At 37.5% G+C, this 22,360-nt stretch overlaps 1 protein-coding gene across 1 annotated transcript in view; it reads left to right on the forward strand.

Moving 5' to 3' along the window:
* Positions 1-22,360, forward strand: part of LOC309964522 (contactin-associated protein-like 3) — a gene marked incomplete at both ends in the record, with an annotated part of 184,471 nt that overhangs the window by 108,844 nt on the left and 53,267 nt on the right. The window contains 3 exons of the mRNA XM_082843614.1: positions 1,938-2,084; positions 12,112-12,283; positions 19,523-19,629. Of these exons, the coding sequence (XP_082699740.1) occupies positions 1,938-2,084; positions 12,112-12,283; positions 19,523-19,629 (426 nt within the window). The remainder of the gene's footprint in view (positions 1-1,937; positions 2,085-12,111; positions 12,284-19,522; positions 19,630-22,360) is intronic.

Consider the following 22,360-nt stretch of genomic DNA (forward strand, 5'->3'; position numbering starts at 1 on the left):
TGGGACATTCCCGAAGATGCTCAGATTAGAGTCATGCCAGCTGACTAGCATGCTCACACATGGCATCAAAAAATCAAGCAGTCATCCCACTGTTGTTTTTCAGTGAGCGAAAGTATTTCTTTATGACCCCCTTCCCTGTTGACCAACATAACTTCTAAAGATTCCAATTATTCCCCACCCCCTACCCCCTTAATTGAAACATGCATCTCTTGGGACTGCTGTGGGAGTTGCAGTGACTTCCTGTGAAGGGGAAGAATCCCTTGCCCTTCGCCAAGTGACTTATTTTGGCCAATGACATGTGAGCAGAGGGGGCCTGGGCCACATCTGAGTAGAAGCTGCCAACGCCATAGCAAGATTCTCCCAAGTGCCGTTTTCTCTAAGTCGTGAGACAGGGATGGGGGCTGTGCATTAGCCTTGGTCCTGCATGAATAAACGCCTGGAACACAGAGGCCAGAGACCCAGCTGGCCTAGGGCCAGAGCAAGAAACAAACCCTAGTTGTTACTCATTGAAACTTGGTTGGTTGTTTGTGTCCACAAAATAACCTAGTAGAAACTAACACAAATTGTCTGGGTGAGTGTACTGGGACAAGTACTGCTTATGGATTTATCTGCATGACACAGCATAGGTTTTTCATTCAATAGAAGACGCAGCAGGTAAGTCTGTAGGAGAGTATGCACAGTTGGTAGCTCGTCAACAATTCAACTAATTGGCCATTCTCAACTCCACCACTTGAAGAAAATATAGATATTCCTTCTCACGGATTCAAGAGACAATGCTGCTTTTAAAGGACTGATAATCTTTTTTTTTTTAAATAATAATGTAATAATAGCTTGATATACTGTATCAAATTTGGAAAAAGAATAGAAAATGTAAAAATGACATAAAATGAAAAACACAATTCCCTCATCCAAAAATGAAGGTTAATATTTAAGAATATTTCTTGCCACTCTTTTCCATGTTTATATAATGCTTGAATATGTACCCACACACACATACTTTAATGTAATGCTTTTATAACTTTATATTCTATGAATTTTCATGTTTTATTAATACTTAAATTATTATTTTTAAAGACTGCCAGTATATTTTTTTCTAAATAGTCTACCCAGATTATTATAGATAATGACAATACACGAAAGTAAGAAAAAGTTTTTATTTTTATAACTTATATTTTTGGAAAGTACCTGTACTTCTCAACATCTCAAACTAGATGGACTAGATGAGACTGAAATACATCCGATGACATGTAATTGGAAATATTTTATCATTTCATGATTGTTCAGGGTCACTCATGGAAATTTTATTCAATTAAGGCCCTAAGACTTGAAGAAACCAATGCTGCACTTTCCAAGGCAGAATGTTTGGGCGATCCACTCTTGTTTCCTCTTTACCCCTTTCCTTCTGATTTCTTTCTTTTCTTTTCTATTTGCACATTTCTGACTAAATTGAGTGATGAGAAAGTGAAAAACACCCCTGGCAGTGTGCATATAGGCTGTAATATTCCTAACTGAACATAATAATTTTTGTTATTACATAAACAAGTACCAGACAGGCCAGTCCATGACTGTGGTGGATAAGATGCAAGGACCCTCTGCAATTACAAAATTTATTCAACAACTCCCTCTTCCTATTGACATGGGTAGCACTTTCCTCTAGATTAGAGTGACCAGCATACCACATCACCTAATTGCCTACTTAGAGCCCCCTAGCCAAGCCCACATCTACCCTACACCTCTCTCTGTCTCTTTGTGTCTTCCGTGGTGGTGCATTCTCCATTGCCCAGCCAGCTAAATGACCTGGGTGAGGTTCAGGTGAGTTCTTGGTGGTCTGTGGCAGGTGGTCCAAGGTAGGTATATTGTTTTCAAGTACTTGCTCTGTTTAGAGGCATCTGTAGGGTTTATAGGAATCTCTTTTAACCCATTTTGTTTACCTCCAGGTGCTGGATTGAATGATGGGCAGTGGCATTCTGTGTCCTTATCTGCAAAAGGGAATCACCTGAGTGTGATGGTGGACGGTGAGGCAGCCTCCATGGCTCATTCCCTGCGTGGGCAGATTGATTCAGGCGACACCTATTATTTGGGGGGTAAGTGAAAGGAACTGAGCTACACTGGCAATCAAACCATCATTATCTTCCTAGCTCCTGCCTTCTAACCCTGTTGTTAAATGAAAATTATTACCAAAGAATGATTTTTCTCTTTCAGTTGTAGTCGTTGGGAATGCTGAGTGGACAAAGATGATAAATGATGGTCTCAAATGCCATTCTACTAGTTGGCTTTGTTTACAAGTGCACGTAATAAGATTGGTTTTAAATTCAGCACTTGTTTTCAACTATGGCTGCACATTGCAATCACCCAGAAAGCTTCAAAATCCTGATGCTTGGCTGCAACCCCAGAAATCCTGATTTAATTGGTCCCGAGACCTGGACCACAGGTTTCTTGATGCTCTCTGGGTGATTCTATGTGCAGACAATATTGCAGGTCATTGCTCTCTCTCTCACCCTTAATACCTTGCCATAGGGAATTTTCTTAATGCCAAGTGACCCTTGTAACCTTTCCTTCAGATTTTATGTGTCAAGTTTATTGCTTCATGTGGGTGTTCTTCTTCTGTCTGTTGGCTTCTCTTCTGCCTGGAGCCTGGCTACTCAATGTGTGGTCCATGAACCAGCAGCATCTGTATGACCTGGAAGCCTCTTAGAAATGCAGATGCACTGTCCCTGACTTCCTGACCAGAATCTGCATTTCGCCAAGATCCCCAGGTGGTTGCACTTTAAATTTAAGAAACATTCTGTTCCCACTGCCTGTACAAAGGGCATCATTATATACAACAGAGGAAGGAATTAATTTAATGGCTATTAATATGTCACTCATTGCTTAGTGATGGATTTTACCAAGACAGCACCAGGCCGTCTCCCCGGGACTGTAGTGTATGGGTGTTTGCTTGCTTAGTGGATTTTGCCCGAGTCCATCCAGAATCTTTTCCACCAGGGAGGGGGAACTTCTGAAGGTAATAAATCTCCAACCCTGGGGCATTTGAGTGAAAAATCCTGAGCCGCTGGAAGCTTAGAACTGTCACCTGTAAGATTTATTTTTTAATCTTGGCTTGAAGTCCTCTCTGACGTTATTGCTGTTTTGCACTTTATACGTGTTTTTTTCTAAAATAAGTTTGGAATCATGGTGGAGACAGCTTGATAGCCCCACAAGAGAGTATAAAATTCTCCCTTGAGAACTGACAACAAGCACATCAACCATGGATCAGGTTGTTTAATCTTTCAAGTCCCCTAAAGCAACCTTTCCTGTGAAAGGTGGAAACATGCCAGCAGCTTTAAAAGATCAGAAATGCTTTCTTTCCTTGCTTGTTAAATGTGACGCATTTCTGACCCAGATACTCTTTTCAAACTTTACACTTCTGATGGATTTTATAGCTCTGGAGAGAAACAGATTCCTTCAAAACTAAATAAAGAATTTATCCAAGAGCTCTAATTTAAAAGTTAAAAGATTTTGAAGCACTAAAAGATACAGAAAGAACAATCTGTGCTCTAGTGTTTAATGACACTAAATAAAATACCTTTAACATTTTGTATTAAAAAGTAAAAAAAAAAGTACTTTTTGAATCATCTTTCATGTTGAACATTCTACATACTCAGAATGTGGAATGCACAGCTACATGAGAGTAGGTACGTTCCATAAATATTTACATACTGATGTGACATGAGTCAGTCATTACTATGAAATAAATCATATGCACACATTTTAAGAAGACTACTGTTGTTTCCTAAAAGAGTATATGTAGGTGCATCCCCTCATCTACAAAATTAACCACTACAACACATTTGAATCTTCCCTTGCTCCTCCAGACTTTCATTCCCCTAGTTAAGTATTACCCTGCTTTTATTAAACCAATCTTTGTATTGTTTTCCTTTGTAATCTATCATGTATGTAGGTAACTTTAAACAATAAATTGTCTTGTGTTGCCTTGCTTTTAACTTTATAAATAGGATATTCCTGCATACATTCTTGTGTGACTTGCATTTTTTTGTTCTACATTAGTTTTTGAGGTCCAGCCATGTAGATATGAATAGCTAATCAATTTTCATGGCTGTATGCTTTTTGATGCATATTATACCATATTTTACACACCTATTTCACCATTTTATGTTAATAGACATTTTGATTGTGCCCATTTTTTATTATAAAAATGCTATAAATATTGGTACAGCTGCTAAGAACCATCTTGCCAGTGATTTTTAAATTTTCCTTATGCACAAACTATCTGACATTCCTAACAAGTACAGTCAATTTAGTGAAACAACAGTCAGTATCATGGTTTTAGTGGCACACTGCAATGGTTAAGATGAATGAATGCTCAAGAACCCAGTTGTCACATTGGTTGTGCACATAGACCCAGCCGTTGGCTCCACTAATATCTATGAAAGGACCCTAGAGCTCTAGAGGAAATGTGTTGAAAAATGTATAAGGAGCCTTTCTTGTGTATTTTCATAAAATTGTGCTGATGTGCAGGCTGTCTTGTTAATATAGTTTCCAAGAAGAAAGTGTCCCTAAGATGAGTGGAATTACAAAGTTTAAACATTCCATGAGACAGTATAATGACTTTTCTTCATTACAACTTTCCTATTTTTCTGGTGTAATTCTGTGTTGGCACTGAGTGGCAAAAAACAGAACTTGCAGTCACAGCACTTTCTTCCTAACCAATGTATAAATTTAGAGTGACCTCTATACGCATGGCTATAAATATCCAGTTGATTCCTACAGAACAGTTTCAGCCACTGAGTCAAACGAACTTAGTCAACTGTACATTTTATATCGACACAGCAGCATCTTTTTTTCCTAGAGAAAGAATATATACTATTTTAAAAATTCAAGTAATGCCTTTGCCAAACTAAAACAAACAAACAAAACCAAAACACACTAATTTACTAATGTTAAATAAAAAGGTGGATACTAGTTTTACTCAAGGAAAACCAGAAGAGGCAGGTCTAGGACCAACAGGCATGGAGTTCTGATTCTCAATAGATTTATTATAGTCACAAGTTTTATGCACATGTAGAACCCTTGCTCAGGGCCCCTTTGTCTCCATAATTCATTGGACGTTCCAGCCCTGTTCTGGGTAAAGTAGGACAGGTCAGCTACAGCTTGAGTGGAAGCTCTACCTTGAAAACTCCAATGTCTGGGTAATTATTCAATCCAAAGAGTAGCTTATGTCAGTATCTGTTTACTTATCTTTTTGATTAGTGTCTGACAGTACCAGAATATGTGTGATGTTGACATGGAAGTGAACTTCATCCAATCCATGCTTTCTAACAATATTTGGACTAATAAAGCCAGTGTTCCTGGGTCAACTAGGTGAAAGCCAGTTAATGATATCTGATTTTTCACAGAAAACAATACCCCGTGTTCTGAAATACTCCTTGACCAGGTTTCCTTCCCATTACTGGTTTTCCTAATGGATAGTCAACTGCAAGTTTCCAATTATCATTATATGGTCAGTCAGATTTCGTTGCAATTCTTCACTGTAAAAGCAGACTAGTACAGCTTGCTATTAGTTAGGGTGACCGTATAATTTCAGGACACTTTAGCAAATGGAGGAGATGATCTCAGTGATTATTTCAGGACAGAAGCATAAACCAGGGCTCTGTGGCTACCTGGAAGTCTCTATTTTGACCTGGCAGTCTCAGAGCACAGCTTTCTTACTGTGAGAAGGGTCATCTATATACTAATAGCAGCATTTCTTAAATGTCCCATGAGAGATCTGTGATCTAGATATCTCATTTTCCTTTTCTGCCTTTTCTTAGTCCGTGCTTTTTTTTGTAATGTGTCTTTCAACAGCAGATTCACTATAGTATACTGTACACAGATTTTTGATGCCTTCTATTAAGGGTGGTGGAAAGTTAAGCTGTTAATAAATTCCCTTTTATGGAATCTTTGTACTACTCAATAGCATACTTGAACTGCAGAGTCAGGGACTATTAAGCTATGTTCAAAATCCCCCGAGTGTCCTTCTGTGAAACATCAGCAGGCCAACAAGCCTATGACAAGTCTAATGAAGTCTCATCTGAGGACCCATTCTGGTGCAGTGACATAGTGACAATTTATCTGTCATCCTCAGAGGTACTTAAAGTTCTGAGTCCCTCAGTCATGATGGATATCTTTCATTAATTTAGCAATAACTATTCAATGTCCATTTCACTCTCCATCCCAAATCAGGTCATTGATGAATGGCCCTCTGCCCTTTTACCACCAGGGCTTCAGGGCAGCCATCTGTATGGACAAATGAGTGTCTCCTTCCCTGAGCTTCTCTTGGGCTGTGATACCCTACTTCCTGACCTTTATGTCATAACTGAGAATTGAGCACTCAGCACTCAAACTTTCCTTCTTTAAAGTTTTGCTTTCAGAAAGCTTTCCCCGTGACAACTGGATATGGTTTTGTTTTCTTCTAACAGATGTAGTTAGATACTACATTGTATTTTGGATGAGTTTGAGGCTGGTGATATGGAGAAAAGGAAGAAAACAGAAAAGGAATAACAGTGATTCCACAAAACTATGTATTGACTTAACGTTTCCTATGTTTTATCCTAACATTCTTAGTGACTAAGTGCGGTAAGTAGAAGTCACCTATAAGATATAAAGATATACCAAGTTTCTCCATTTCCACTAAGATCAGGAACAAGACAAGGTTGCCCACTGTCACCACTATTATTCAACATAGTATTGGAAGTTTTAGCCACAGCAATCAGAGAAGAAAAAGCAATAAAAGGAATCCAAATTGGAAAAGAAGAAATAAATCTGTCACAGTTTGCAGATGACATGATACTATACATAGAGAATCCTAAAGATGCTACCAGAAAACAACCAGAGCTAATCAATGAATTTGGTAAAATAGCAGGATACAAAATTAATGCCCAGAAATCTCTTGCATTCCTACACACTAATGATGAAAAATCTGAAAGAGAAATTAAGGAAACACACCCATTTACCATTGCAACAGAAAGAATAAAATAACTAGGAATAAACCTACCTAAGGAGGTGAAAGACCTGTATGCAGAAAACTATAAAACACTGGTGAAAGAAATTAAAGATGATACAAACAGAGGGAGCGATATACCATGTTCTTGGATTGGAAGAATCAATATTGTGAAAATGACTATACTACCCAAAGCAATCTACAGGTTCAATGCAATCCATGTCAAAATACCAATGGCATTTTTCACAGAACTAGAACAAAAATTTCACAATTTGTATGGAAACACAAAAGACCCCGAATAGCCTAAGCAATCTTGAGAACGAAAAATGGAGCAGAAGGAATCAGGCTCCTTGACTTCAGACTATACTACAAAGCTACAGTAATCAAGAGTGTATGGTACTGACACAGAAACAGAAATATAGATCAATGGAACAGGATAGAAAGCCCAGAGATAAACCCAGCATGTCTGGAGCCTGTGCTCTGCAGCGGGAGAGGCCACAACAGTGAGAGGCCCGCGTACTGCAAAAAAAAAAAAAAAAAGAAAAGACAGCCCCTTCAATAAGTGGTGCTGGGAAGACTGGACAGCTACATGTAAAAGAATGAAATTGGAACACTCCCTAACACCATAGACAAAGATAAACTCAAAATGGATTAAAGACCTAAATGTAAGGCCAGACACTATCAAACTCTTAGAGGAAAACATAGGCAGAAGACTCTATGACATAAATCACAGCAAGATCCTTTTTAACCCACCTCCTAGAGAAATGGAAATAAAAACAAAAATAAACAAATGGGACCTAATGAAACTTAACAGCTTTTGCACAGCAAAGGAAAACATAAGACGAAAACACAACCCTCAGAATGGGAGAAAATACTTGCAAATGAATCAACGGACAAAGGATTAATCTCCAAAATATATAAACAGCTCATGCAGCTCAATAGTAAAAAAACAAACAACCCAATCCAAAAATGAGCAGAAGACCTAAATAGACATTTCTCCAAAGAAGACATACAGATGGCCAAGAAGCACATGAAAGGATGCTCAACATCACTAATCGTTAGAGAAATGCAAGTCAAAACTACAATGAGGGGCTTCCCTGGTGGCGCAGTGGTTGAGAGTCCGCTTGCCGATGCAAGGGACATGGGTTTGTGCCCCGGTCTGGGAAGATCCCACATGCTGCGGAGCGGCTGGGCCCGTGAGCCATGGCCACTGAGCCTGTGTGTCCAGAGCCTGTGCTCCGCAATGGGAGAGGCCACAACAGTGAGAGGCCCACGTGTCACACACACACAAAAAAAAACTACAATGAGGTATCGCCTCACACCAGACAGAATGGCCATCATCAAAAAATCTAGAAACAATAAATGCTGGAGAGGGTGTGGAGAAAAGGGAACCCTCTTGCACTGTTGGTAGGAATGTAAATTGATACAGCCACTATGGAGAACTGTATGGAGGTTTCTTAAAAAACTAAAAATAGAGCTACCATATGACCCAGCAATCCCACTACTGGGCATATACCCTGAAAAAACCATAATTCAAAAAGAGTCATGTACCACAATGTTCATTGCAGCTCTATTTACAATAGCCAGGACATGGAAGCAACCTAAGTGTCCATCATCGGATGAATGGATAAAGAAGATGTGGCACATATATACAATGGAATATTACTCAGCCATAAAAAGAAACGAAATTGAGTTATTTGTAGTGAGGTGGATGGACCTAGAGTCTGTCATACAGAGTGAAGTAAGTCAGAAAGAGAAAAACAAACGCCATATGCTAACACATATTTATGGAACCTAAAAAAAAAAAAAAAGGTTCTGATGAACCTAGGGGCTGTACCGGAATAAAGACACAGACATAGAGAATGGACTTGAGGACACAGGGAGTAGGAAAGGGAAGCTGGGACGAAGTGAGAGAGTGGCATGAACATATATACACTACCAAATGTAAAACAGATAGCTAGTGGGAAGCAGCCCCATAGCACAGGGAGATCAGCTCGGTGCTTTGTGACCACCTAGAGGGGTGGGATAGGGAGGGTGGGAGGGAGACGCAAGAGGGTGGAGATATGGGGATATATGTATACGTATAGCTGATTCACTTGTTACACAGCAGAAACTAACACACCATTGTAAAGCAATCATACTCCAATAAAAATGTTAAAAAAAAAGATATATCAAGTTTTTCCAGATACATCCAACACTTCAGTAATTTTCTTACAAATTAAATGTGTGTATTTTCACATAAGAAAATGGTAAAGGAAGGCTGTAGAGTTAAACAGTTCTTTATGACATAACATTAAATTTGAAATGTCAAAATCCCATTGAGGTTAATTTATGAGGTTTCATTGTGCCTTTAATGGTTTCAACCTGATGCAGGCCTTGGCTTATTTTGAATTCTATTTGTCAGAAATACAAAACATTAAAGCCTCAGTCACTGAAAGAAAAGTAAAGGTAAACTGTGTGTATTTTATGAAAATTCTTAGGTAGAAAGCTAGCGTCTATTATGGAGGAACAAGAAGAGGCTCTATCTTCAGTTTTTGCTCTTTTAAAGTACACCAGTGATTTCAAGACAGAAGTACAAAGAGAGATGAATGAAAAACACATAAGTACAATGAGCAAAATCTTTACTTTATAAAATTACTTATTCCATTCGATTTTAAAAATAAGAATCTGATAAAATAACCTCAAACCCCAGGCTGTAAATATTAACATAAGTATTCCTGACTATTTAAATTATTGGAAAATACAAAGCAAGAAGATGAATAATTATAACATTGTATCTAAAAGTTAAAACAGTTGTGGAAATGATGTAAATGAAACAATTTTATAAAGCAAAGCATAAATAAAATAGGTAAATTTCATGTGAAACAAAATTTACTTGACAATTTTTGGGAATTAAAACAATGTTAATTATTAAAAATGTTGTGCTTCTTTCATATTTGCACATGAAAATGAAGTACTCGGTTCAGTAAATGCTTTTACCTTTTGTCCTATGTAGGGCTGTTGGTTGTGTTCCCTAGGAAGCTGCCTCTGCATGGGAGATTTGCATGTGGGTGTTTGAGTGGGGATAATTCTTGGGAACAACACCTGGAAGTTTGAAAGAGCAGCTGGGATGGGCAGAGGGACAAGTTGAACTGCAGTGCAGTTGCAACAGAAGTCTCTGAATACGCCAAGGGGGAGTCTGAAGCAGGGATGCCCTTCAGGGAGGTCCCAGTTGAGAAAATGGGTCTCTGCCACTGCACTGAATCATTCCATTGTATTCTTGGGCACTGTTGTCCCTGCGGAGGGGCACAGCCTTATGAGAGTCAGCTCCCTTCAGCCTGGCAGATCCTGGGGAGAACCTCAGTCTTGAATAGGGGGGAATAAGGAAGTCTGGGCTCTGTACAGCAGATTTCCCTAAATTGTTGCCTTTTACAGAAACGTTTCACAATGACAGCACCCTCCTACCCTAACTTTCTTTTTTTTTTTTCTTTATAAGTTGTTTTCTTTAATCCAAAAAGGAGTGGGAAATGGTGGTGGTGGGGGAGTCATTTAATTATTTAATTTTTTGAGGATCACCTAACTCCCTCCACCACTTTTTATTATGAAAAGTTTCAAGCACACAGAAGAGTGGAAAGCAAAGTACAAAGAACACCCATAGGCATACCACTGAGGTTCAATAATTAACATTTTTCTATATTTGCATTTTCCCCTGAACCATTGAATATAAGCTACATACATCATGACACTACACTTTGAGATATTTCAACATACATCTCCTGAAATATGGATATTCTCCTACATAGTATCATTTTTGCTCTTAACAAACTTGACAATAGTTTCCTAAAATAATCTAATACCCAATCTATAATCATCGCAATTGTCCCCAAGATGTTTTTATGGTTGTTTTAAACATTTGAATCAAGATCCAATCAAGCTTCATGCAATGCAAACAGTTATGTCTTTTTAGTTTATTTTAATCTAGAAAAGTCTCCCATTCCACCTCTTCCCTCTGATACTGACTTTGAAAAGCCTGAGCCAGGTGTGTTGTAAAGTGTCCCATATTATGCTCTTTCCCTAACTTTCCCCTTCCTCTCCTACATTGCCAATCTTGCCGTAGGCAAATTTAAGAACCTGTGATTCCTTTAGGGGACAACTAAGTGGAGGGTAGGAGGGCACTCAAAACCCTGCTGGCCCCCCATGTGGAGAAGGTGGTTCTGGACCCCATCTTGCTTTGATTTTGATTTCAAAGCCATGTGCTTGCTCATAATCCTAAGAGCATTGTCTCTTGGGAAACCTAGGAGGATAAAACAAAACCACTCTATAAGAATTGTGGTTGGTGAGTTACAGCAAACCAATTAATGGCTGTAGCAGAACTTGTAAAATTTAACTCTTAATTTTGAAATTAATCAAAACTCATTTCTTTTTTTTATAGAATATTCTGTGTTGCTTATTTTTCTCCATTATTTGCAATGCCATATCATTATGAGATATTGTTAATTTGTCTATGTGTTAATGTTGAAAGATATTTGACTAAAGTGCCTAATTAAAAAAAGAAAAGTAAATGTAAATTGCTATTAGATTTCTTAGACCAGTTATTATCAAAAGTGTTTTAAAATATTGCCTGTGCCTGCACACACATTCACATACAGATGATACTTAAGTTTTTAGATGAATGGAGGGTGTCCAGGTCAATTCTCAATTTAAAATTATTTTTCAGGCATTTTAAATTTAGCAAGTCCTATTATGCCTGTAACTTTTTTTCTCATTCTACTATCACATGCCCTTAGTTCATCTAGTTTAACATCATGCTAAAAGGAGTAATTTCTTGAGTATGCTTTCAAAAAAGAAATCAAACTGCTTAAATTAAATGTACAGTAATTCTATTTGTCAGATTTCACATCTTCCCTTCCTCTCATCTCTCCATAAGCCTGGCTTTAGTTATTATTTTTACACGTTACCAATACTAACAAATTTTGTTCTTGTCAGCTCTCCACCACCCTATCCATGGGTAATGTGACCTTCCCAAATGGTGTAGGAAGTCTAATCTTCAGGTGTCTGCAAACAAGGGGAGGTAGCAATTTTTGCATATGAGAAATACCATACGATTTTTCATAACTTTATTTTCTCCTGTGTGTGTCTCCATGTTCATTCAGGCTGTCCTGACAACAGCTCTGACCCTGGATGTGCAAGTCCCCTGAATGGATTTCAGGGCTGCCTGAGGCTCATCTCCATTGGTGACAAAGCAGTGGATCCCATCTCCATACAGCAGGGGGCGCTGGGGAGTTACCGTGACCTCCAGATAGACACCTGTGGCCTCACAGACAGGTAGGCAATCTCATGTCAGCATGCCTGTTTTCAACTTTTTGATAGTAGATTAAAAACAAATGAACCGCTGGAAAAGAGCATATTCTTGCCCCTTCTCCATTACTGATATCCATTCCATAGGGAAAAATTATATTTACATTGAAAACAAAAATGACAAACTTTAAATAATTGCTTCTTTCCAATGATATTTTCTTAGAAGACACACTCTCATGAATTTTCCTTGTGTATGCCTCCAAGCTACTTAATTCACACAGAATACTACTGATGCTATTATAATTATTGATTAGTATATACTTTAAAAAATTCGAACATTGTACAAAACAGATTAGAATATTCTAAAGAGATCATTGAGGACCCGGAAATCAAAATTCTATGTGGTCAGCTGCATTCACCTTACGCTCCCTATTCTACAGGAAAAATGAAAAGTAACTCTTCCTTTGAGAAAGGTGGAAGCTTTGAGGATTTCTAGTGATGTTTGAAACACAGTAAAGAATAGAGAGAATTCAGTTACCACACACTGAACATGGTACCACTTCACTGAAGAAGACAAGAAAGGCAAAATTTTAAAACAATAGCATTTTAAAATTGCAAAGAATTGCAACTTTACTGAAGTTATTTGTTAGTCATGTCTGCCTTTTAAGTAATTTTGGCTAAAAGTGATGGCTTAACCATCACACATTCAAGTTTTTTGTGACTGGTATGTCTGACTTCTCTGCAGTAGGAGTGCATTAAGTTCATGTTGAGTAAATATACACACTCCAGACATCCTCACACATCCATACACGGGCACCTTTCCAAAGTTCACACTGCACAGAGTCCTTTGTGGAGTAAATCTAATCCAAATTTAACACTAATTGAAATTCCCTGTCATGTCCAATTAACTACAAGTTACAGTGCAATCTAGCAGTGTATGAGAAGATCATAAATTCCCAGTATGTAAAATATTGACTCACAAGAACTTGAGTTCTTTAATGCAAATGTCCATGGCCATATGTTCACATTCTATTCATTTGTAGAGGAAAAAAAAATATTTAAAGAATTTAGACAAAACTCTCAACCCTAATTTTCAGATTATAAAAATATTTTTGGCATAGAAAGTGTAACATCATCTGCAAGTTATAATTGCAGCCAGCTCTGGCATCCTGAATCTTGGTATTGGGAGGAGGGTTAGAGATGCTCTTTTGGAGGTAGAGTACATCCTCTCACCCATGGGAATAGCTTTTAGTGGGTCAGGAGGGTGGGAAGTCACAGCTCACTGTCAGTAGCCTGGTTGTCACTTCAGTCGGGAAGCTCACAGAAAGTTATTTTAGTGCTTGGAGAACTCCATCACAGCACGTGTGTAATCACAATATTTATCTCACATAAAGGTTGCCCCTTTGTGCATAAAGGTCTTTATTTCAAAACTAAAACAAAAAACCAACGTGTGTGTGTGTGTGTGTGTGTGTGTGTGTGTGACCAAAATAGAAAAATTTCCACATCACATTTTTAAAAGATTTTCAGATATCTGTACTAGTCTATGGAGACATCTGTGGTATTAAGTTATCTTCCATAAAATTGAGGCTCATGGCAACTTTGTAAGTGGTTATAAAAATAGCTATTGGCACTTTGGATGGCCTATATAGTCACTACTTGTAATTTTTTATGGTTCAACATCTAAAGACATGTCCTTACTCTCCATTCTTCTGAATACTAAAAATATTCATTTTTTCTCAACCCTTTAGTCCATACCTACTAACTGCATGTCCAATGCACCATGAAATAGATTCACTTAAAAGTGCAGCAAAGCAGACACTCACTCCTGGGCTGTCTTCGGGCACTGTGCACTGTACGCAGCCATCCACCCAGCCCACCACTCTGCCTGCCCAGAGCAAGTCCTAATGTGTTCAAGTGAATCTGAGATTTATTATTAAAATGCAGCTAGCTTTATAACTTCTATCCATTGGGCACAGGAATTAATAATTCATGATACATAGCAGCATTCCTCACACTGCAAATGCTGAAAAGATGTTTGAAATCCTAGGGGTACTTAGGAAACTTTCCTGAGCCATATAAGGACTTGTGCATCACGCTGTGTCTTCCTGTGGCTCGGATGACACTTTATAGGGAAGGCTGTGCAGTCCTTTGGGACAAGGCTGTGGGGAGGGGACAGCAGTGAGGAGGGATCGTGTCTTACACCCTTGGGGTTTTGGACATTAGGATTTCATGTCATGTAACTCAGGCTACATAGCTCTTTTCAGGTTCCTTTTAGGCTCAGGTGTTTGCTGTCTAGAGCACACCCAGCCATGGATGGTGCTGACGGGGTCACTTTCCTCACTTCCACTGCCTTTGACCCAACATTAATCTTCTAGATGCTAAATGTGACATTGTGCATCATACATCTTGGGGTTCTTTTTAATAGAAAATAACACATTTAGAAGAAAATTAATTACCACAAACTTTAAGTTCTTATTTATGAAAAAAAAATCTTATCCCAAAACATTTCTAAGTAAACTATGATATTCTTTATCATAAAGCAGTCATTTTCACTGTGTTAAAAAGTATGGAATCTATTCTAGTACGATTTTAGAGAGTTCCAACGTGTCGAAAAGAAGGGCAAGAAGTTACTTTGTTCAAGCGAGGGGTAAAGGGGATGGGCTCTACTCTGATCAAGCCACCCTTTCGGTCCAATGGGATTCTTAGGTAACGTGATCTGAAATACCACCACTCCTAATACTCTGTGACTTTGCTATAGACTGTCCTGTTCTTCGACTGTTATAGCAATTTGCTGACTGTCAAGGTATGGATGCCCCATCCTATGCATTCACCTAGTAAACCTCTCCAGAAAGATAAATAAGTCGGTCACCATTTATTCCACATGTGAATCCCAGCTGGCCCAAACTGATTTTGAAATTCACAATCTTAAGTTTGACAAACTGTTCTGAAATTTGTCAGAAATTAAAAATAAGCATATCCAGGAAAAATTTCAAAAACTCTACTATATATCATTTTATTTCTTTTTAAAGTAAAAGTGAGTTTGCCTATTTCCAGTTCTTACTGACAGTTGAAATTTTCCCATATTTTTCCAAAGAAAACCAAAATAGTTATTTGGTTAGATCTACTGGAATTTCAGTGTCTGGGAGTGTAATTTGTGCAGTATTAGAGGAGAAAAAAATATCATAAAATAGCCAGATGCTCCCTTTCATCTTTTGTTTTTCCTACTTTCCTTTTAACGATGTTTGTTTTACCTTTTATGATTTGCAGATAAGTGGCTGTTGGGGAGCCGACTGGGATGAAACAGGGTTGTATGTTGCGCTCTGGGTATTTCTACATGTTTATACTGTCCTGTCTTCTAAGCAGAGATCCTATCTTTGGTGTGAATCTCTCTTTTTCTTAATACACTTTGTGGTAGTTTGTTATGGCAGTAATAGAAAAATAATATAACATTTATATAAAATTATGTATAAATTTATAAATCTATACACACACATATTTTCCTTCTCTAAGGTGAGAATTTCAATACATTTTAGTTTTATATACTTGCCTGTATTAAGTCCCTCACAATGAACATTTTTAATTAATATGCTTTATTTTTTAGAGCAGTTTTAGGTTTGCAGAAAGTATAGAGAGCTCCCCTTTATCTCCTCTCTTCCCAGTCTCCTCTCACACAGTTTCTGTATTATTAACATCTTGCATCAGTGTTGTACATTTATTACGATTGATGAACCAATATTGATACATTCTTATTAACCAAAGTCCATAGTTTACAAGTTCACTCTTTGTGTTAAACAGTTCTATGGGGTTTTACAAATGCATAATGTTATGTCTTCACCATTACAGTATCGTACAGAATAGTTTCACAGCCCTAAAAATCTCCCATGCTTCACCTACTCAATCCCCCTCCCTTCCCCCAACCCCTGGCCTGGAAATCACTGATCTTTTTACTGTCTTCATAGTTTTGCCATTTCCAGCATGTCATATAGTTGGAATCATGCTCTACGTAGCCTTTCACTTTGTAATACGCATTTAAGATTCTTCCATGTCCTTTGTGGCTGGACAGCTCATTTGTTTTTAGTGCTAAATAATATTCTGTACCACTAGTTTGTCCATTCACCTACTGAAGGACATCTTGGTTACTTCCAGGTTTTGGCAATTAACAAAGCTGCTGTAAACATTTATGTGCAGATTTTGGTGTGGAAGTAAGTTTTCAACTCATCGGAGTAAATACCAAGGAGTACAATTGCTGGATCATTTAGTAAGAAGATGTTTAGTTTTGTGAGATACTGCCAAACTGTCTTCCATTTTGCATTCCCACCAACAGTCAATGAGAGTTCCTGTTGTTCCTCATCCCTGCCAGTATTTGGTGTTGTCAGTGTTTTGGATGTTTGCTATCCTAATAGGTCTGTAGTGTTATCTCATTGCTTTAATTTGCATTTCTCTACTGACATGTGATGCTGGGAAGCTTTTTATATTTTTATTTGCAATCTTGATACCTTCTTTGGCCAGGTGTCTGTTCAGATCTTTTGCCCTGGGTTTTAATTGGTTATGTCCTTATTGTTGAATTTAAGAGCTCTTCCTATATTTTAGATACGAATCCTTTGTTAGATACGTGTTTTGCAAGTTACCCATTAGTCTATAGCTAATCTTTTCATGCTCTTAATGTCATTCATAGAAAAGAAGTTTTTAATTTTACTGAAGTCAAAATTATCATTGTTTTCTTTTGTGGACTGTATCTGAAAAGTCATTGCCAAACCAAGGTCACCTAGATCTTCTCCTATGTTGTATTCTGAGAGTTTAACTGTTTTGCATTTTACATTTTAAAATTCTAAGATCTAGTTTGAGTTCATTTTTGAGAAAGATGTAAAGTCTGTGTTTATATTATTATTTTTTGTGCATGTGGAGACCCAGTTGTTCCAGCAGTTATTTGTTGAAAAGACTGTCCTTTCTCCAGGGAGTTGCCTTTGCTTCTTTGTTAAAGATGAGTTGATTAATTTTGTGTGAGTCTGTTTCTGGACTTTCTAGTCTGTGCCATTAATCTATTTGCTCTTTTGCCAGTGCCACACTGTCTTGATTTCTGTAGCTTTGTAAGTCTTGAAGTTGAGTAGTGTTATTAGTTCTTTGACTTTTTTCTTCTTCAATATTTTGTTGGGTCTTTTGCCTTTCCATATAAACTTTAGGATCAGTTTGTTGATATCCACAAAATTACCTGCAGGGATTTTGACTGAGATTCCCTTGAATCTATAGATCAAATTGGGAATAACTGAAATCTTGCCAATTTTGAGTCTTACTATCCATGAACATGGAATATCTCCACTTATTTAGATTTTCTTTTTTATCCTTCATCAGAGTTTTATAATTTTTCTCATATAGATCTTGTATATGTTTTGTTAGATTTGTCTAAGTATTCTATTTTTTGGATAATGCTAATGTAAGTGTTGTGGTTTTCATTTTAAATTTCAATTGTTCATTGTTCACTTATAAGAAAGAATCCTGCAGCTTTGCTATCATCACTTATTAGTTTCAGAAGTTTTTTGTTGATTATTTGAGATTTTCCACATAGTCAGTCATGTCATCTGTGAACAAAGATGGTTTTATTTCTTCCTTCCCAATCTTTGTACCTTTTATTCCTTTTCTTGTCTTATTGCATTAGCTAAGACTTCCAGTATGATGTTTGAATAAGAGTGGTGAGAGCAAATCTTTTCTTTGTTCCCATACTTAGAGGAAAGCATCTAGTTTCTCACCATTAAATATAATGTTGCTGTAGGGTTTTGGAGATTTTGTTTGTTTGTTTGTTTGTTTGTTTAATCAAGTTGAGGAAGTTCCTCTCTATTACTAGTTTGCCAAGGTTTTTTGTTTGGTTGGTTTTATTTTTGTTTTATCGTGAATCAGTGTTAGATTTTGTCCAATACTTCTGCATCTATTTATGTGACCAAATGGTTTTTCTTCTTTAGCCTGTTTATGTGATAGATTATATTAATTTTCAAATAATTTATTTCAAATTTTGGAGCAGCCTTGCATACCTGGAATAAATTCTACTCAATTATGTTTTATATATTTTTTATACATTTTTGGATTCAATTTTCTACTATTTTGTTGAGAATAGCACCTCTTTTTGATAATAAAAAAATTAACATTCTTGCAATTAAAACTTTTAATCTTATAAACAAATATTAAACTTTCAATTTCAAAAAGTGAGATGTAACAATGTCCATGAGATATAAGTGGTTATTTGGTTTACCTGAGCGATTTTGTGGTTTATTCAATTATGTGGGGGAAAAAATAACAATCCCTTAGTCTTAAGTGATCTCTAAATCTAATTCCTAGAGGCATCATCAGTCTGATCTAAAGTAGATGACATTCAGAACCCCTGGCACTGTGATGCTATATGGATAAAGAGTTTCTCCTTTTTCCTGACTTCCTTCCTTCTCTTTAAAATGTTTCCTTATGTACTAAGTCAACATGGTAACATATTACAATGTGGTATACATGTATCAGTTAGCTTTGGCTGCACAATAAATTATCTTTAAAACTTACTAGCTGAAAACAACAACAAATTTGTTTATCTCACAGTTCTGTATTTGCTGCTGGGCTCTCTCATGCATCTGTGGTTGCCTGGGGGATCAGCTGGCAGCTGGTTGACTTATAATCCCCTCACTCACTTGTCCTGTGGTTTGAACCTACAGTGGTGACTAGACAACCTGAACAAGCCCAGGTTTCTTCATGTGGTTGTGCTTTCAGGGTTCAAAACTCAGCAAGAGAGCAAGCCCACTGCCCAAGCACTTTTCTAGCCTCTGCTGTGTTAGTTTGCTAATGCCTCATTGATCCAAGCAGGTCATATGCCCAACCCAGATTCAAGGTGAAGTAAGCTATACTTTTTGATGGAAGTATCTATAGTTCACACTGCAAGGACATGGAAGCAGGGATGGGAAATGTGCTGTCTATGGCCATTGCAAGCAATTTATATCCCTGTCATGTATGAAATTAATCTTGCCTTATTTGTGAAAAAGAAAACACATTTTCTGATGTAATGAGATGTGTAGAAAATTTGTCTGTCACAAATACATGACAGTTGGTAGCATCTAATGGATTTTTTAGTCTATGATTGATATTACATTTGGAAACCTTGATGACAGACCCAACAATTTTTGTTCATGTTGAAATTTTTCTGATCAAGTCACTGTTTTCATTACAACATATGAATATTAAGATACACATTTATCATGACCAAGTGTGGGAAATAGTGCTGTGTCTGTCTTCTTCTAGGTGTTTGCCCAGCTATTGTGAACATGGGGGTGAATGTTCCCAGTCCTGGGACACCTTCTCCTGCAACTGTGCACACACTGGTTACACCGGTGCAACCTGCCATTCCTGTAAGCCTCACACTTCATTCACTCTCCTTTCTGTTCTGATTTCCATGTAGTTCTATTTTTCTTTCCATTATTTTGTGTATATGTGTGTGTGTGCAACCATGTGCTAGAAAGCAACAACAAAAAATAATTATTTTAGACATTAATTTTTGTCTGGTTTATTTTTAATCAAATTTATTTCCTATTGATGATAAGGCAGCTAACAGAAATACATATATCATAGGATAGAAAAAATAGTAGGCAAAGGAAAATAAGTATAGGAAAATAAAATATAGTCAAAGTATAAATTAAATCTAGAACTCATGATATTATATCTTGTTCTCTTCCTCGAGTGGAATCCAATTTTAGTTCTCAAGTCCTGTCTGCCTAAGTAAAAAGTATGAGTTACTAGATTCTCAATATTTATAAAATTAAACAATAAAAGTCTCAGAAGTAGTACAGGATGGGAGCTAACACGGTAGGGCTTCTAGACATCAGTGACAAGCCAGGTAAATGCTTAGGTTCCTTGCAATCTTGTTGTTCTCTGATGATGATGGTGGTGGTGATGATGATGGAACTTACTGGAACTTACCATGTACTTGCACGATTCTAGTTCTCTGCATGTTTCAACTCCTTTAATCCTCAGAACAACTCTAGGAGGTAAATGTATTTTTATCTACATTTTACACTGAGGAATGAGAGAGGCTAGGTTGTTTACCCAGGGTCACACTCTCCATCTCCTCTTAGTGGTGTTTCTTCTGTCTAGAACACCAGTCTCTTTTCTGAAGAATTATTCTTTCAACTTTAAAGCTAACAAAACTTTATTGACTGTTAATCCATTAGCTTATGACAGAGCCTCTGAAATGCCCTTGGTCTTCTAATTATTGGCTTTTGTATATGTTTTTCTTTTCGTTTTTCCCTATTTGTGTGTCACTGCTGATGTTTCTGAATCCCTTCTCTGGTAGCACCCCTCTCTCTGGGTCTTTAGAGAGAGACAGCATGATATGAAAATTCACAGATCTCACCATGTTCAGTCCCTCCTACTGGGAGAATACATTGCACTTTTAAGAACTCTTCCCTGTGAATTATTTAATTTTATTTCCACATATGGGAGAAAAGCAGAGTTTGGACTGGCATAAATTTGTCTTTATGGGAAGTGAATCCCAGTGAGGCAGGCATTAGTGTTGGGATGAGAGCCCTGTGTCCTCAGCCCTGAAGGTTCCACAGAGGAGCTCAAAGCATCTTGGAAGACAAAGGGAGGTGACTTATGCCCTAAACATCCCATAAGTTCAAACAGAGCAATTCCACCTGCAACTCTATTTACTGTACTAGTGCCAGGTGAGAATTTCCCGGAGTAACTCTTCATTTGAAAAGAGCTGGACATCTGGGAAACTTGAGGCTAAGTGACTTGGCCAAGTCACAGTTAGGAATGGGGTGATCTCTTCCTTAGAGTGTCCTCCATCATACTTAGCAAGGTGTCTTATATGAAGCAGATATCTACTGAATATTAATGAGTAAGAAATATGGCTAAAATGCTATCAGTAACTGTGATCTAAACATCATTCTAAACAACTCTGATTTTAAAACTAACAGATATATATATATGTAGGGTGTTTCATTTATGCCCCATGATTTGGTCTAATAACTGAATTGACTTTATTGGGATCATCTAACTGGTAAGCTACATGAAGATGAGATATTACCAAATCAAAATAAATGATCACGAGACCATTATTTTTGGGTCTAAGTGCACGATTAATACACGTGTGCATTCGTGTTTAAAGCAAGCTTTCTCCTATTCATTCCTCCTCTACTTTTGTTTCCTAGGCAATTCCAGCCCCAACCCAAACACAAACACTGCTATCAATTTTCGTGTATCCCTCTGGACACTTTTCTAGGTGGTCATGAGCATATGTATGTATTTATAGGAGTGTAAACATGAGCAGCCAAAATGCACACATGGTGGAAAAGCAGTCCATGTTGTCTCTGTGTCCAACAGTGTAGATGGTAGTAGCCGTGCCATTGATTTGGGACAATCTGGTACATTTGACACTTGACCATGTTTAACAAAAGGATGTTTACCTTTGTAAAATCTCTGGACAAAAAGCATTCCCTTCATGTTCTTTTTCTTTGAGATGAGAGAAAAACAACCCCTTGATCTGTCCCTGGGTTTTTGTTGATTATTTGAAATAGGCAAAGTTAGAAGTGTAGATAATCCAGTCACTGTAGCATGGCATAAAGCCATAGCCTCTTCGGATCACTCCATTCTGTGGATCTTGCCTAACCACCACCTGAGTCTGTCTGTGTGGTTGCCAAATCTGATCGTTAGAGCCGGCTTAACGATCCAGTCCATCACTCTGCCAGAATCAGTGCTGCACTTCTGTCCCAGCAGCCATTAGCGGCTTTTCAGGTTTTCAAAGGGTTTTTCCTGTCAAGGCAGCGAGTGATGCACACCGGAGATGTTACTTGGTTGATCACTCATTTAAATGTCTCCTGAATATTGAGTCCATCATCTGCAGATGCTAATCACTTGCCTTGTACACAGAGAAACATTTATTGTACATGTAGAAAATTCAATTATGAATTAAGATAAATTGAAACTATAAAGAGATATTTCATATATATTATATATATATTTCTTTGATTTTCTTGAATTATCATTTGCAAAGCATTTAAGGATGTTTCTTTTTAAAGCAAACTTTAAAAACTGAATGAAGAAGAGTTGCTGATTTGTGAAATTCATCTCATTGAAAAA

The sequence above is a fragment of the Leucopleurus acutus genome (genome assembly GCF_964270905.1).
Source record: "Leucopleurus acutus genome assembly, chromosome: 7".
Lineage (NCBI taxonomy): Eukaryota > Metazoa > Chordata > Mammalia > Artiodactyla > Delphinidae > Leucopleurus > Leucopleurus acutus.